This window comes from Rhea pennata, chromosome 11, assembly GCF_028389875.1.
Source record: "Rhea pennata isolate bPtePen1 chromosome 11, bPtePen1.pri, whole genome shotgun sequence".
NCBI classification, from domain to species: domain Eukaryota; kingdom Metazoa; phylum Chordata; class Aves; order Rheiformes; family Rheidae; genus Rhea; species Rhea pennata.
Genome location: NC_084673.1, coordinates 11,596,202 through 11,612,553, shown reverse-complemented (window position 1 = coordinate 11,612,553; position 16,352 = coordinate 11,596,202). Strand labels below are relative to the sequence as shown.

Here is a 16,352-nt window from a genome sequence, read left to right as displayed (position 1 = left end):
ATGTTTTTCTGTGATTTACATGAAAAATTTCTTTTACCGCTACAATTTTCTACTTATATACAGGAGATTCAGCTTGTAAAATCTTCTTTTTAAAATGGAAAAAAAAGATAATGCCTCCCTGAAAATGTGTGTTGAGCCCATACTATGTAGGTAACTTTAGTTTTCATTTGTATCATAATAATATCACTAAAAAAAAAAAAATCTTAATAGCTGATCTTCCTGATGAAATCAAATGAAATAATAACTGTAGAAATGTTTACATAGAAAAGTATTTTGGAATGAAGTTGGTAATAGGTTTTGTGTTAGGCTCTTAATATTTAAAATATACCTTGATTTCAGAAGTGGGGGGGGGAGTGTATTTTGGGAGTTTCCATTGTATTTAATAGCCTAACTATTTATGCTAGAATCGTAATACGGGATTTAGAATTTTGCTATTATTAACCTAACACTGCTTTTACCGGTTTTCATTGAGTAATTGCTAAATGAATATATGCTAAAGAAATTCACTGTTCCAAAAGCATGCACTGTCATGGACATTAAGAGGATATGGCCTTGCCCGAGTAGCATATGTTGTAGCCAACAGGCAGCTGTGGGCCAGATGTAGCCCCTGAGATCTCCTATTCGGCTCATTGCCTTTTCCCAAAGGAGATTCCACAAGCCTGTAGCTGCTTCTTGGGCATTTTCTTTCCTAGCACAGTCAGCTCAGAGACCTGCGTTGCAGGGAGACTGGTGGGGGCAAGGCTCTTCCTGTTGTCTTTTAAGCACAAGACTGCTTGCCCATAGGAAAGGGGAGGGCTGGCAGGGTTGGAGCAGCCAACCCAAAAGGAAGCAGACCTTTTCAAGCAGAGAAGGGGCAGAGAATCCCTATAGAGCACTGCATCAGAGGTTGCAAGCCCACAGCAGCAACTTTAGGTCAACTTATGTGTTATCTGAGAATGGGTCTGGTCAAAAAACAGGCTGCAGTGGGGAAGATGCACCTGAAGATTTCTTTTTTCAACAGATTAATCCCCTAATTAAACTTGCTATACGTCTGTCAGTTCTTGGTCTTGGATGTGAGCATGGCAGTCAGCATCTTTCTATGCCAGTTCACAAATATGACGGGGAGACTGACCCCTAAAGCGTGGAGAGTGCCATGAGTCCACAGCTGCTGCTTCCAGGTGGGCTGGGAGGAGAGTAGGGGAGCAGCCTGCTGTCCTAAGCGTGCTTGTGTGTTAGGGACAGGTTGGCACTGGCAGGGGCAAAGGGATAGCTACTACATGGATGTGTTAATAGTCTTGAGTTCCTGCTGTCTAAAACGGAGCTTTGACAGCTACCATAGCTGGACCGCACTGATAAATTGTGGAAATTCCTTAAGCTGATGCGTGAGGTGGTGGTACTTTAAATGCCAAATGTGGTGGACTTAAAAGAGGCCTGGATATCAGTCAGAGTTCTGATACTTCCTTTAACGTCATCAGCCAGATCTACTGCTCTGACCTTTTCTTTCTCTGAACCTTACAGTTCAGTGAAAATATTAACATTCTCAAAACATGACCCGTAGAAAAAGCTGAATATGCATTCATGCGGTGATGTATACTTTGTTGATGCATAATATGTTGATACATATTTTGCATTCCCCTGTACATCTGACAGGATCAGGAAAAACTACTATACTTAATGAAAAAGAAATTTGTTTTTAAGGTTAATATAAATTCTTTGGAATTATACAATATAAACTATTTAACTAAAATTATATCCTATGTCAAATAAACAAATTTCAGTTAAATAAATAAAATTTAAAATAAAAAAATACAATTTTTTTAGTTCCATATATCACAACATAGCAAAACAACTTAATTGTTCTTAATACCTATAAATATATAATACCTTTTTTCTTTCACAGACAAAATAAACTCTTATGATACAGGCATTTTTCACACAATTTTAATCTTCACATATCAGTAATTACAAAAAAAATGTTTAACATTAATCACTTTTTCCATTATACTGGTTATTTTTTATGTTAATGTTTGCTAAAATAGTGTGGCCTGTTTTAGCTTATTAGCTAAAACTGCTACAGGAACAGCTATACTAGTGTAAAGTAATAATTTGTGATGTTATTATGTGGCTGCAGTAAAATATGAAGACATTCTAAGCTATAGCTGAAGCTTTTTTGGGGGGGGGTGTTCATTCTATTTCTTTGAATATGTAAACATAGGTTTTTTATCCATTGGCAGATGGATTAAAAAAACCCTCAGTTTTGTCACTTTCAGTTAAAAATTGAACTTTCATACCAGAATGTGTGTACCAAACAAGTGCATTTTGGATTTATAAGGTGAAAAGAAAGGATGAAATATAACCCTAGATGTGTATTTCCTATTTTTGAGTTCCCAGTATGTATTTTTCATTAGATGGAATATTCCAAGAACTTTAATCTTACATCATATCTTTCCCTCTACTTTAAACAAATTAAATATCACTAATGAAAACTACAGCTTATCTCAGTATGTTCCAAAAAACACTGGTTTTCTCCCCGGTCTTCTGCTATTTTAGCACTTCTAACAAGTCACCTGCTTTTTCTGTACTTCAGAAAAAATCAATCAACTGCAAAAGCCCTGGAGGCAGTCTGTCCTTTCTCCTCACTCCTTCTATCCTATGCTAATCACTAGGAACAACAGTGAAGTAGACATCTCAAACTGAAGAGGAGCAGGGAACTTAGGGGGTAGAGAGGAACCCTCTTGATGGATTTGAAAATAAGACAATTTGGAGGATGAAATTGCTAAAATTGAAAAATATGTTTTACAGACAACAAGCAGACTTGCCTTTAAGTCAGCTGTGCAGCTCATTGGCAAGTGTCACTTAAAGCACTGTTCCATTTTGGCCTTGTTGCTAATTTTATATTTTTCTGTAATAAGCCAGTCTGGCTCTGATCTCACATTTACATTTAATTTTTACCTCCTGAAATCCCCTTTTCCAACTCTTTTCATTGGATTTGGCATTAGGAATTGCTGAGCTCCAACCTAAAATAGACTACTGAATCAGTCTGTCATTGAAGAAATCAGATAAGCTTTGTGTAACTTTTTATTATGTGAAGGTAATAATGTTGCCATAATATGACACTAAGGGGACATAAAAAGTTATCTTGTTGTTCAAACAGTGCTTTCATATGAAAAAGCTTAAGTAAACATTTAATAGATTTGCCAGCCACAGCTTTTCGTGTTCAAGTTTTGTTCTTTCTTTCGCTTTTCTTACAGTAGTTACCCCTCCTACAATATAGCTACAGCTAAATTGTAGCTATTTCAGCCCCCTTTGCTGAAATGGAGTATGGGAGGTTTTAGTCATCTATTTTCACTAAGCAGTGTTCATGATCCAGATTTTACAATAATGTGACAAACTGCATGGCAGTGTAGTTCTTGCAAGACAACATTTGAAGTCACAGTAATAGTCTGTATTTGTTATCTAAACCTGGTACATTCGTTGCCACCAATATAGTACAACTATTTAAAATTATTTAGAATGTCTAACAACCTTAAGCATCATGAAATGAAAATGGAGAATGGTGAGTTTTTATGTTCTGGGGCTTTTTTTCCCCTGCTCCCGGTATGAAAAACAATAATGTGTATATTAATAGCACTATCTTGACCCTTTTAGAGGTTTGAGGACTCTTTTTAAAGCAGGAATTATATTTAGGATTTATCCTTCAGAGAAGGAAATCCCCTGCTAGGAGACAGAATTTTACAGGCTCAGGAGCATACCTTCTATGGTGTGTCTCACAATAAAACTACTTGTTTAACACTTAGAGCACAGCTGTGTATAGCTGTAAAAACTGAGGTCTGATATGGTAGCCGTGATGATGATTGAATTTGGCAGGTTTGAGGCCATCTCCGCTAGCATCACGCACATGAGACGCCTACAGGAATTAGAAGAGATCTAAATACTTGCACTGTCATATATACTGAATGAGGTTACGCACTACTTACTCATTATCACAAACCAGTTTTACCATCCTTATCTTCAAGCGCATTCAATGTGCTTGAATAATGGAAGCAGTTCAAATGTATGCGCATCTGCTGTTTTTTCCTCTGGAAAAGTTTTTTTTTTTTTTTTTTTTTAATACCCCATCACCTCCTCAGTTCAGTTCCTGACTAGGGGACATTGAAAGGGACCGTAGCTTCCTTCAGTAGTTTTATCATGGGTTATTAGAGAGGAGCTTGAACGGCTTTGTGGCCAGCATCAGGACTCTGCCTGGCAAGCACATCAGGAGGGAAACGTCGTGGAGAAGCACATGCAGCTGATAGGAGGTGAGCTCTGCTGCAGTAAATCAGAATGAGGTACTCAGAGGTGATACTTTGGAGGATTGTTTTTACACATTCCCTTTTTCAATTTTGTAACTGTTTCTTCATTTAAAAATGAAGATCTGAGATTTGATGCAACCTTAAATTTAGGCCAATAAAATAAATAGTCTTTTACGCAGATACTGATTCACTGTCATGTCTGTAATATTTTATGTTTTTCCCTTTGCTGTATCTTATGAAATCCTAGCTAAATCACTGACTTGCATTAGCACTTTTACTGTGCTGAATGATTTCCTTTCATCTCCTGATTATCTTTATGGACATATTTTATCTATGTTTTGCTATATTTAAAATTTCATATTGACATTAATTAAGGTTGCCATCGGCATGTTAATTAAGAAAGCTTAAGATAAAACAACTTACTCACTGGCTGATTTCCTCAAATGTGTTTTCTGTTCAGTTTTATGTGTTTTCCAATGACTAAAACAAGACTGTAACGAAATTTGCTCCAGTGCAATATGCTATTAGTATCTAGCCTACATTCCTCAAAATCAAGCATTTACTCTCAGGTAAAGGTATACTCACTTTCAGTAATTGCAGTGGTCAGACCTGTCTCCATTTCTTGCGAGGGTTTTCTAGAAAGTAAACTGACAGGTTCCTAGAGCTTTTATGCAATAAAGAATTACTGGCAGAAACAGTTTCTGCTTGTTACCAAAGGAATAAGCAAAAACAGGAGGATCTAATTTTTCATCATTATAATGTGTTGCTGAGTGTACAAGATCATGCTCTTCCTGAGGGGAAACAAAGCCTTGCTTAGTGTAGTCTGCTAGCTGGTAAAAACATCATGAAACATCCGCTTATGTATCATCTTGGCACAAGTAGAACTGAGAGGAAAAATGTGGGGGAGGGAATTGCTTCAGAGCTTTAATAAAAGAAGCTGTAAATATTAAACAGATGGCATGACAATATCAAGCACAACTTGCTGCTTAACTATAAGCTTTTCAAAAATAGAATGCCTTTAGTGAAGCTGTTGCTTACTGTACAATACTTGTTTTGGAAAAAAAGATGAAGAGAACTGTTCTCATCTGTAGCTAAGTCAATTTAACTTTCATTTACCCCACTATTTAGTCTTAAGTTTGATGCTTCCAAATCTTATTTAGCAACTGTGATGCTTTAGAGAAGGTACATGTATCATAATGAAACAAATTAGTTTTGTCCTCAGCGTTTAAGGTTACTTTAAAACCAAAGTCCCTTGCAGTGAGTTAACCAATAATATAGGAAAGTGTTTCTGTTCCTCAAGGGCTGAACTCCAAACTGGGGGGATGGGTTTGATATTTTGTTATTATTGTTATTGTCTATTTTATTTCAAAGAGTGAACATTGAGAGGAAGAAGGGTTTGCAGAGAAGGCCTGGACCCACGCAACAGACATAACTGGTTCAAACTTGGAAAACAAATTTTACAAAACATTTGTTTCTATTTTGTATGAGTCCCTCCAACCAGTTTCACACACTTGTGATCATTCAATACATTTTCCCTTTTTGGTGTTGGGAACAATTCTTCATTGTACAAATATCCATATTGGCATTCAGCAAGATTGTGTATTGTTTGGTCTTCTTTTCTCTCTATTTTGAGAAGTAATTTTGGGCAGAAAATTACCATGTGATGGCTGAATAGTTATCTTCTGTAACATATGCAATGTTGAAATTAATGGTGGTCAATTAATTCACAGCCTGAAAGCTGATTTTGTGTAAGTGCTTATGGACAGTACACTGAATAGTTCTGATTTTATTCTAACTTAAATTCTTGCAAATACTATGTGCTGTTGTGGCAGCAAAAGATCTGGATTCACTTCGGTCTATCTGAGACTTCCAATGTGAATCCAAGTGAACAATTTAGTATCTTTGCAGCCAAATATCTTTGTGCTTGTCTCCTATGTCTAAGTGAGGAATTGGCTGCATGATAAAAGGATATAGAGATATGGATAAGGAGATACGGATTACAGGTAAAAAGGGACTTCAACTTGGACTTTCACTTTCAGGTGAAAACTTCTATATAGATTCAATAAAGCCCATCAGGTTTAGAATGATGGAAGTCTATTAAAGACTGTTAAATATGAGGACACTACCACTGGTGAAAGTCTCTGAATCGCTAATAGCTGTTACTACATGCCTGCTCTGTTCTCTTTTTGTTCCCTAGGCAGTCATTGGTGGCAGGAGAACCAGTCTCTGGTCTTACCGAATTTGACTGTTCTCATCCTATGTTACATCATAGGATAGCTGTTTGCCCACAGAAGTAGTTCGGGAAGAAATTTTTCTGTGAAGTCTATATGGCTATGTAAGATTTTACACCTCACAGCATAATTAAAAGGGAAGTTCTGCTAAGAAAGCTAAGTCTTTACAACTTAGTAGAAGAGCTAGCACAAGTCTCAGTGAGTGGGATCCAGCGCAGTGGGACTTAATCTCTTCAAAATGGGGGAGACCTTGAGACTCAGCATACGAGGACTCCTTACACTTTTCTCTCAGTGACTTTGTTGGATGTCAGGGCCTTTGGGGACTGTAAATTTTTGGCATGCTAAAAAGGATGGATGCATCATGTATGTTCTAAATAAAGCAGCCTGCTGCTGAGTCTCACACCAGACACCCATATTACCCTACTCTACCCTACCCTACCCCTTGTTCAAGCCAAATAAAATTTAGAATGTTTAACCCCACAGTTTTGTTCACATAGCTGACAAAAAATATTTCACTCAATTATCTGTGTTCTTCTTTCTCATCAGAATTACGGTTTGGAGACTGAAAACCTGAGAACACTCTCTCACAAGCTGAATGCTTCAGCCAAAAATCTTCAGAACTTTATAACGGGTAGAAGGAGGAGTGGCCATTATGATGGCAGGGCCTCCAGACGGCTGCCAAATGATTTTCTTACCTCTGTAGTTGACCTGATTGGTGCTGCCAAGAACTTACTAGCCTGGCTGGACAGGTAATTTAGTATTCCTTCATCCTTTACATACGAGAATATTTTCTTCTATTTTCTCTATTTCTTCTCACTTTTGTACTGTTTTTTCTTCTAGTGTTAAAATGGCATGTTTGGAATTCTGAGTTGTAAATTTCTCAAATATTGGCAGTCAAAATGTGCCAGCATTTCCCAGCAGGAGGATGTTAAAGTTTTCTCTAATTACTTGTTCAGATTCTTTTCAGTTCAATAGTATTTGTGCCAAATGAATAATTCTGTGCTATTCCAAGTTGACAAACTCACTGCCACAGGTGGTAACATCACTGACAATATCAGAAAGGAAGGGAATGAAGATAAGGTTATGGAATTTGAGCCCTCCTTTAACCAGCAAAAAGATTTTAAAAAAGGAGAAGCTGGAATTGAACTAAATCAATTAAACAGCATTCAAAAGAAATGATAGTACTTACTTTGAAAATGAAATGTTTCTTATTAGAGTTTTTATCAATAGGTTTGACACATTAGTTACAGTTGTGCGGTTGGTTAATGCTCAATGACTAACCACTATTTTTTTTTTCATTTATGAATTGAGAATTGGATTACAAATAATTCTCTGAATAAATGTAGTTAAAATTTTGACTATAGGAAGACAGAAACTGAAACATAAATTGTATGTTTTGGTTTCTGTTTCTTTGGTTATAGCAATGGATAGCTTTATTTGGAATCTGAATGCTCTTGTATATATAAGTGGCACCTAGGAAATCACATAGTGAATCACCCTCCTTCACAGTGTATGTTTAATTCTGGTGACATCTTCCTAACCCAATGCCAGCAGTCATATTTTCTCAGGCTATGACCTTGTCTGTTCTTATAAATTCAAATGGGGTCAGAATTCAGTCAGAATTTGGAAAGCCTGAAGAAAATCCTTGTGTGCAGGAAGCTATCAGTGGCTAACTAAGCATTACTTTTGCTCTCTGAAATAAGGTGCTAAGTGCTTCTAAGAATAATCTCATACTAGAAATGCTGGTTTTTGAAAAAAAATCATGAAAGTAAAATCATGACAAATTGCAGTTGTTTGGAACATTCTATTTTACTTTCCACAAGAATAATAATTTTTCGTGTTCTTGCAAAAATATATCCTTGCTACCTACCTTGATTCTTGTTTCAAAGCCATAAGTTGTGTAATTTGCTGCTGGAGATTGTCATGATTAGGTGACTGAAATTTCTGCAGTGTAGAACTGATGTTTATATAGCATATACTTTCTGTAATATCCCTGAAGACCCCCCAAAAAAGGGTAAGACTGTGTTATTGAAAAGCAGATTCATTATTTGGAGATTTTTTTTTCCCCTGATTAAGCCATAAAACATTTAGCTGACCCAATTAAGTTTGCCTTTATGAAAACAAATTTACTAACCACAAGTCTGTTTAAAGACTACTTATACTGAAAACAGGAATTGTATCCCTAATACTGTACAAATCTATTCTGCCTTTCTGGCAGGTCTCCATTTGTCAGTGTGACAGAATATTCACTGCTGAAAAACAACATTGTTCAACTGTGCCTGGAACTAACAACCATTGTGCAACAGGTAGGAATGGTTTATCTTCTGCTCTTTCCAAGTCCTCTTCATATTGTTGCTGAAAAATCACAAGAGTAAAAACATTAAACTGGCATTGCCTTCAGAAGAAGTATTTCCATTGCCTGCCTCTACCCTGTGCTGGCACAGTTCTTCAGCACCCTTACAGTGAACCCATCACAGAACTCATTTAAATTAAAATGGCTTCCTGGAGTAGTAGTATTATGTGAACTTTCAGGTTTTATTTCTCAATTTATTTTTAGTTCTTGCAAAAAGATTAAACTACCAGATACATTTGTCTCAGACTTAATTATTTGTATTTTATGCCATTATGACTACTTTACAATATTCAGCTTTAATTCCTTTCAGAAATATTGGTGTATACCTTGTCATTTATGTGTTTTTGCAGTGTAAAGCAAAGAACCTTTTTCTCTTTTCTTGTTTTATAAACTCTTTGTAGGCATTTTATTTATGTATCTTTAAAATTCGTTGTAAGAGGAAGCTTAATAACATCAGGCTATTCTCGATTTACAGACTAAGCAAAACAAATACCTTCTACAGTATAAAAAGTTTGCATTCTGATTCTGCCCTGCAGCACTTTGTGAGAGTTTTGATTTATCCCTGTGGTCTAAGTTAAAATGTTTTAAATTTGAATTGTCTTTGTTTCTGTCATTCATTTGATTGCTTTTGGCAGAGGAAATTGAGTTGTCCTCTATCAACAATAGTGTGGCTCTTTTTTTCTCAATTCTGCAACTCCACTCTCAAAGCTGTGCTCCTTTTGAGAACTTAAAACCAATCTATTTTTTAGCATAAACTCTGAGACATTTCAAAATGAAGTGTTTAGTTAGTTCTTCAGGTGAGTGACAAATGGAGTCAAGTTTTGGCTTTTATCTTATTTTCAGATCTGAGTTGTTTGATAGCCATCTACTGATATCTTTTTACAGTATATTAAACTCAGAAGCACCAAAAAGAATAGATAAAACAAAATCATTCAAAAGGAGACAGTTCTGCTGTTATTGTATGTGAGGAAAATTGATCTTAATGTGTGAAAGTAGAGATGTCTTACCTAAACCAGAACTGCAGTATTAATTGTAGCCAAAAATACAAATTGAAAGGCATAACTAATAGAAATCTGGATCCTTTCAGATACTGTTTGTGATCTGTTTTACAAATAATGTGAATTTTTACATGTTTATTTTAGAGTAGAAGTAACACTCATGGCCATGTATTTGGCAAGTTCAGTGACAAATCTCTTCAGTCTAAAGATTTATTTTGTGCAAAATTAACATGCTTTGCATACATAATTCATGATGAAACTATTTCTAAATGGGGGCATCACTGCTTAATATAGCCAATGCTTATAGACTTTCTCACTCGGATGTACTTTATGCATCCAAGTGACATAATCTTAGTTGTAATAGGGAGTTTTCTAGTGTTTTGATCATATTCTCTGTGTGTGAGTATGAAGATGAGATCATTAAAAATTTAAATAAAATACATGAATTGCAAAGTTGTATATTATTATTTACATAGCATGTAAATGTTATGATATATAAGCAGTTGATCTGTGAATAGTATCTTACTGTGCTAGGTATAACAGCACTGATCTTTAGTTTTAGAGAATTTTTATACCTGTCCTTGAGAAGCTACTTTATTTTACTCAGTTCTCTTATCCCTCACCATCTCCCCTTCACTAGACAAAGCAGGGAAACTATAAAAGAATATTATATGTAGAGCACTGCAGAAGCCTTGAGGCACCCTGATTTTCAGGTAAGATACTCCATCAAGATGTGCTGATGGTAAGGTACAAAAACTGCATGACGTTAGATCAAGATCAGAGTACTGCAGACGTTTGGGTTTTCCATTGACTGTTTCAAAGTATAATGACTCTAGCTTTGAGACAAACTACCTCTCATTTTTGATCTGAAAATGAATCCATCAACTAACCTCACTGAATTTTGATTTTGTTAAGTTCTATAGCAAGACTACATTTGGGGAGTGATAACTGGAGAGTAACTAGGGCAGAACCGGATTTAGATTTTGTTCTTAAAACATATCCATTGGTTAATTTTCCTTAACTTTATGGTGAGGAGAGTTCACTAGATGTAGAAGTAGATGTTTTTCTGATTTCTAATATATTTAAGTCTGTTTAAAGCCTGTAATAGAACCTTTGCTATGTGCATTAAACTGCATGGACAAACATTCTCTAAACAAAAGTTAGTTTATATCTTATCAAAGAACATCATCACATCTCAGGCTAATTTATTTGCAACAAAAGCTGAGCACTCTTGCTTGTTCTCTTCTTTATTCATGTTTGAATAGCCCTATTGAGATAAGAGAACGTATCGTAGATTTCTTTTACCCTGTTTTTAGTTAAATAATTTGTCATTAGGATGAAATACATGTTTCAGAAGGCTATATTGTTCAAATTCCAACTGATGGAGAATTTTGATGTCTCTTAACTAGTTTAGCTTTGAAATTAGCCCTGCTTTGGGCAGGTGATCAAGCAGGATAACCTCCAGAGGTCCCTCCACCTGAATTATTCTGTGATTCAGCAATTGCCTTCACTGTTTAAAAATGTGTTATTTTCAGTATGAACTTTGCAGACTTCAGCTTTCAGCCCCATAACCTTGTTTTGCCTGTGTTTGCTAAAGAACATTTTGCTATCCAACATCTGTTCTCTGTTTTCTAAATAGATTGCCATCAAGTCCTTTCCTTAATTAACTTAGTAAAATGAGTTAGTGTATTTTCCAGTCTACATTTAATTAAAATCATCTCATTCTTTTTAATGTGTGAATTCCAGAAGTGTGTTTAATGTTACATACACAACAAATACAATTTAAATATCATTTTCTTATATCCATAGTTCAAAGACATGCAGTAGCTTCCTACTGCAGTGTTATATGGGGAAATGACATTCAGTGGCAAAGAACAAGAAGTTTTAAGTTCTCTTCAGAATTGCTTCTTTATAGAGTCTGTTTCTTTTTGCTATTTGACTCAACTCACGCTGTTCTATTGCACTAAGTTACTACACTAAATATTTTACATGTATTAGTATGTTTTAGTTAACTGTCTTTACAGTTTGTCATAAATCTGCATACATTTTCAGTAGTAAACTTTTCCTTTCAGAATTATTTTCTAAAATTATGAATATAGTGTTGGTGAGCACAGGTCCCACTGATCTTTTTATGAGTATCTGAAAGTATGGTGTTTTGCTGTATCAGAGCTGTGAAGGTGTACAATGCCTATGAAAGGTAGGGTATTCTGTACAGTGCATAAATTGGCTTGAATGTAATGTTGTTGCTATTGCTATTTTGTACTTTTTGTATTCCTCCATTTTACAGAGGAGGAATAGACTGCAGCTACTATTTTTTTTTCAGTTTTTAAGCTATAAGAAAAAATACTCTTTTTAATATGTCATCTGCCAACAAAGACTGGGAAAGAATGTCACTATAACTATTATTATTTTTTTAAGAAAAAAGGACCGAGATTCTATAACTGTTAATCCTATAAGCTTTTTAATGAGATCCCTAGTGCATTGCTGTGTATCAGAAATAAATAAATCAGAAGAATATTGTGACCTACAAATCTTAATATTTTTAGTAGAATTTTGCAAGTGCTTTTAACTCCTCATTTAAACGAGTCTGAGGTTTTTTTAAAAAAAGTGCATATATTTTGGAAGGAATTCTAAAACTGTTTTTAATATAAACTTGACTATGCCACAAAAATATAGCAAAAATTAATTCTGCTCTAAAAAACACTGAAATTCAGCTTTACTGTAAGTCTTCTATTCTTTGACCTGAAGTAATTAAGTTTATTCAGAATGAAGATCACATTTTATTTCTGACATACAAATTAAAGGCATAATTTAGATAGGAGCATTAGCTGTGAGGCCCTGCTGTGATCATTTTGTTCTCTTGGTACTTGGAGGGTTAAAAGGAGATGGCAGATATGCTGTTTGAAGTGTGTTAAACTAGTAGGAAAAACTGCCTTAGGCATTGCCAACCAAACTGACTAATTGAATTTTTTGTGTGTGTGCTGTAGAAAATAACAGTATGAAGAAACATCAAAGGCATATTTGACAATGAAATGCTAATATAAATTCTTCTGTGTTCCTTAGCATTCACAATCTTCTGACTATAACTTTCATATCCTGTATTTTTAAAAATACATTTATTTAGAAATTTCTGTAGCAAAATGCTGATCCTTCAAAATAAATGTAACACTTAAGAGTTAAGGTTGAGTGTATTACCTCTGCTCCAAAGCTACAAACTGGGCTGAATGGCTAAAACAGACTAAAGATACTCCGGAAACCTTGGAGCAGCTGAGGGACAAGTTCCTCAAACACATCGCCCAAAAAAAGCAATAACAAGAGAGCTGAAAATGGCCTCAGTAGACAGGCCATGGCAGCAGAGATGAGCTGCCGGACAAGATGAGATGAGCCAGTTAACTGTGATTTGACCATATAGTTCATCCACCTCAAGAACAGGTGGAATAAGGATGTTAAAATTATTTCATAGAAAGTTTAAATCAATTCACTGTCAATGCCATCCAATTAATATCCAAGAAATAGGAAGCTTGAGAATTGTATGGAATCTTAAGATACTGTAGAGGGACCTTTTAGGTATATCAGTGTTACATTTTATTCAAAGAAAAAAGACAATAAACAAGATTTTTCCTTCTCATATCCAAATTCTGAAAATGCTTGACCTTACTCTGTGGAAAGCTTTTTCTCCAGTGTATTTTCCATCATATTTGATGTGTTTAGCAGTTTTCTAGCACTAATTTTCTGTCGATAATTTAATCAGTCCACTGAAATGTGCACAATCTGTGCTACTGTGGCATTACAGATAAAACTCCAGAGATACATCCCAGGTATCCAGCAGGTGATGGGCTATCAGGGTAGCATCCAACCCTGCTGGACCTCCTGCCCCACAGCACTTGTCCCCTTCCTCACAGGCCTCTGGGCCCACTGGGCTGTCGAGACTGCCTGAACGTGGGACTTGACAGGATACTGTGGGCATTTTTCCGTGGATTTGAAATGTGCAAAGAGGTTTATGAAAGAGCCTCTTGGAGGCTTGGCTAGGTGTAGCAGGCCGGGACTCACCGCGTCCGTTTAAAAAGGCTGGGCCTAGCCGCTGTCAGCGCGGCGGGGTGTGCGCATGCGCGGGGGAAGGCGCGTGGCGCTGCGAGGCTGCGGACGTGGCGGGGTGTGCGCATGCGCGGGGGAAGGCGCGTGGCGCTGCGAGGCTGCGGACGTGGCGGGGTGTGCGCATGCGCGGGGGAAGGCGCGTGGCGCTGCGAGGCTGCGGACGTGGCGGGGTGTGCGCATGCGCGGGGGAAGGCGCGTGGCGCTGCGAGGCTGCGGACGTGGTGGGGTGTGGCCACAGCATGGCCTCGGTTAAAGCTGGCCTCAGAGCTGTGGGGTTTTTACGTGGGGAGGGGTTTTATCAGAGCTTAGATTTTACTGCGAGTGAGGAAGTTGATAGCAGTTGTTGGGTTGAGAACAAGAGAGACTAAAACCTAGGTTGCTGTGGGAAGAAGAGAGATTTATTTTTCAGACTTTTCTCTTAATTTCTTAATGCTGGAAAAAATGAATTTCCTATATTTTCCTTCTGATTTATGTTCTGGTAAAATACAGCTTGAGAGGCCCTGTGGCAGTTTGGCATGCTGGCTTGTATGGGTAGAGCTGCCTTGGTGCACTTGGGCACTGTCTTACTGGGAAGGGTTAAATCCTGTCTTTACTTGCCCTGACTGTCTTACCTTGTAGAGGGCTGCAATAAGGAAATTTTCAAAACATTAAATAGCGTTACTGGCAGGAATGGCTGTTTTGCTTCATCTTCTGATCTCGGATGTTGTCCGTGTTCTGATTTGGAGAAGTCAGTTGTACAGTTCGGGAGCCATTCCTATGTCCCTGTGTGGTAGTGCTTGCTGTCCAGTACAGCTTTCGCTGGCCTCGGCTTCCTAGGCCGAGCGTGTCAGATCTGACATCAGTATGGTATGGCATTCTGCTGAGTAGAAACCTAGCCCTTGGAGGAATACTGAGAGCAAGAGATAGGAGGGCCAGCGTTCATTGTCGTGGTGATGGAAACTTTGCTATAATCTACAATTTTTAATTTCCCCTTACCTTAAAGTTTGTTTTCCATGAGATATCCTTCAGGAAGTCACAGAGTGATGGCTTGGTGAAGAGCAAGTAGTATTCCAGCACCTGTACTGTCACCTACACCTCTAGCTCACATTCTGATTTATCAGTCCTAGCTTATGGAGTGATAAGATTTATTATTCTTAAAATGGTAACTAAAAAGGGAAAGTAACTGCTCTAGAACTATGTATGCTTTAAGGAAATAAAGAGGTTCGTAAAGAAGGCCTGAAAAAAAATCCTTAAATTGGTTAATAACAGTGATGCGGAAAGGTGATGGAGTTTTTCTTAAGAAAGTTAAAACTGCTTATTTTGCTGGACAAGTGCACATCATGAGCAAGCCCATGTTTTTTCACATTTAGTTTTGGGATGAGTTAGGCCTTCAGAAGTGCAAGAGAACAGCAGTTATTCTCATAAGAATGGGAATACAGTTACTCATCGTGTGTGGTTGAGACAATCAGGGCTTTGAAGCAAAAGATGGAGTGAACGAAGCTGACAGTCAGCACTGCATTTAATGTCTTTGTAACAGTTGGCTTGTCCTCTTCCTTCTCATGCTTTACAGTAACACCACCAAAACAAAACATGGTAATTTGCAGTGATGGGTGTGAGGCAGCTGTCTTCACCACATGCAACTTGTCCAGTAGATGACAGGCATTCTGCCTGATTCTAGGTTAGGCTGTGTACCTCTAGCTCTTGAGTGTCAGTGAATTCCTGACATGCCTGATGAGTGATAATCATTTTTTTCTCAATCATGAATCTGTTCCCTTCCCCCCTTTACATTTATATTTCTATTAGTCTTTTTGTTCCTTGAAAGGGAAGAATACTTTCCTGAGATTAACCAGCCACAAGTTTCTCAAGAGCATAAAAATAATACTCCAAATGAGACAAAAATTAAAAGATCATTTCTTTTTACAAGTACTTGCCTAAATATATGGAAGAAGCTTACCAGCATAAAGCATTCTTTTCTCTACTGATAGGAAATTAAAAATAATGTGCATTGTTTTTGTTTTATTTTACTACAGGATTGTACAGTGTATGAAACAGAAAATAAAATTCTTCATGTGGTAAGTAATACAAATATTCTGCTTTGGTGTTTTCTTAGTTCTGTCCCATCCACTTAAAAGATACAGAAACTTCTTTTAAAGGTGCTCTAGGACAATTACTAGACAAACTTACAGTAAATAGCATCAGTTGCTAAAAGCTGAAGTTTTCATAAATAAGATCAAATAGTTTTTTAAAAAAATGAATAGTTGAAATTTATTTTCAAAATTAACCTGAGGAGAGATAAATGAACTTATATTATTTCTGATACCCTGAAAATGACTTAGTACAAGTTAGTTGAGCCTCCTACTAACAGGTTAATATTGCCCTAGTACTCTAGATTTAACACTCCAAAATATGTTCTTTTTTTGCATCA

At 36.7% G+C, this 16,352-nt stretch overlaps 1 protein-coding gene across 1 annotated transcript in view; it reads left to right on the top strand.

The window, feature by feature from the left end:
- Positions 1 to 16,352, top strand: part of LOC134145213 (connector enhancer of kinase suppressor of ras 2-like) — a 206,653-nt gene that overhangs the window by 93,982 nt on the left and 96,319 nt on the right. The window contains 3 exon segments of the mRNA XM_062584516.1: positions 7,049 to 7,251; positions 8,721 to 8,808; positions 15,958 to 15,999. Of these exon segments, the coding sequence (XP_062440500.1) occupies positions 7,049 to 7,251; positions 8,721 to 8,808; positions 15,958 to 15,999 (333 nt within the window).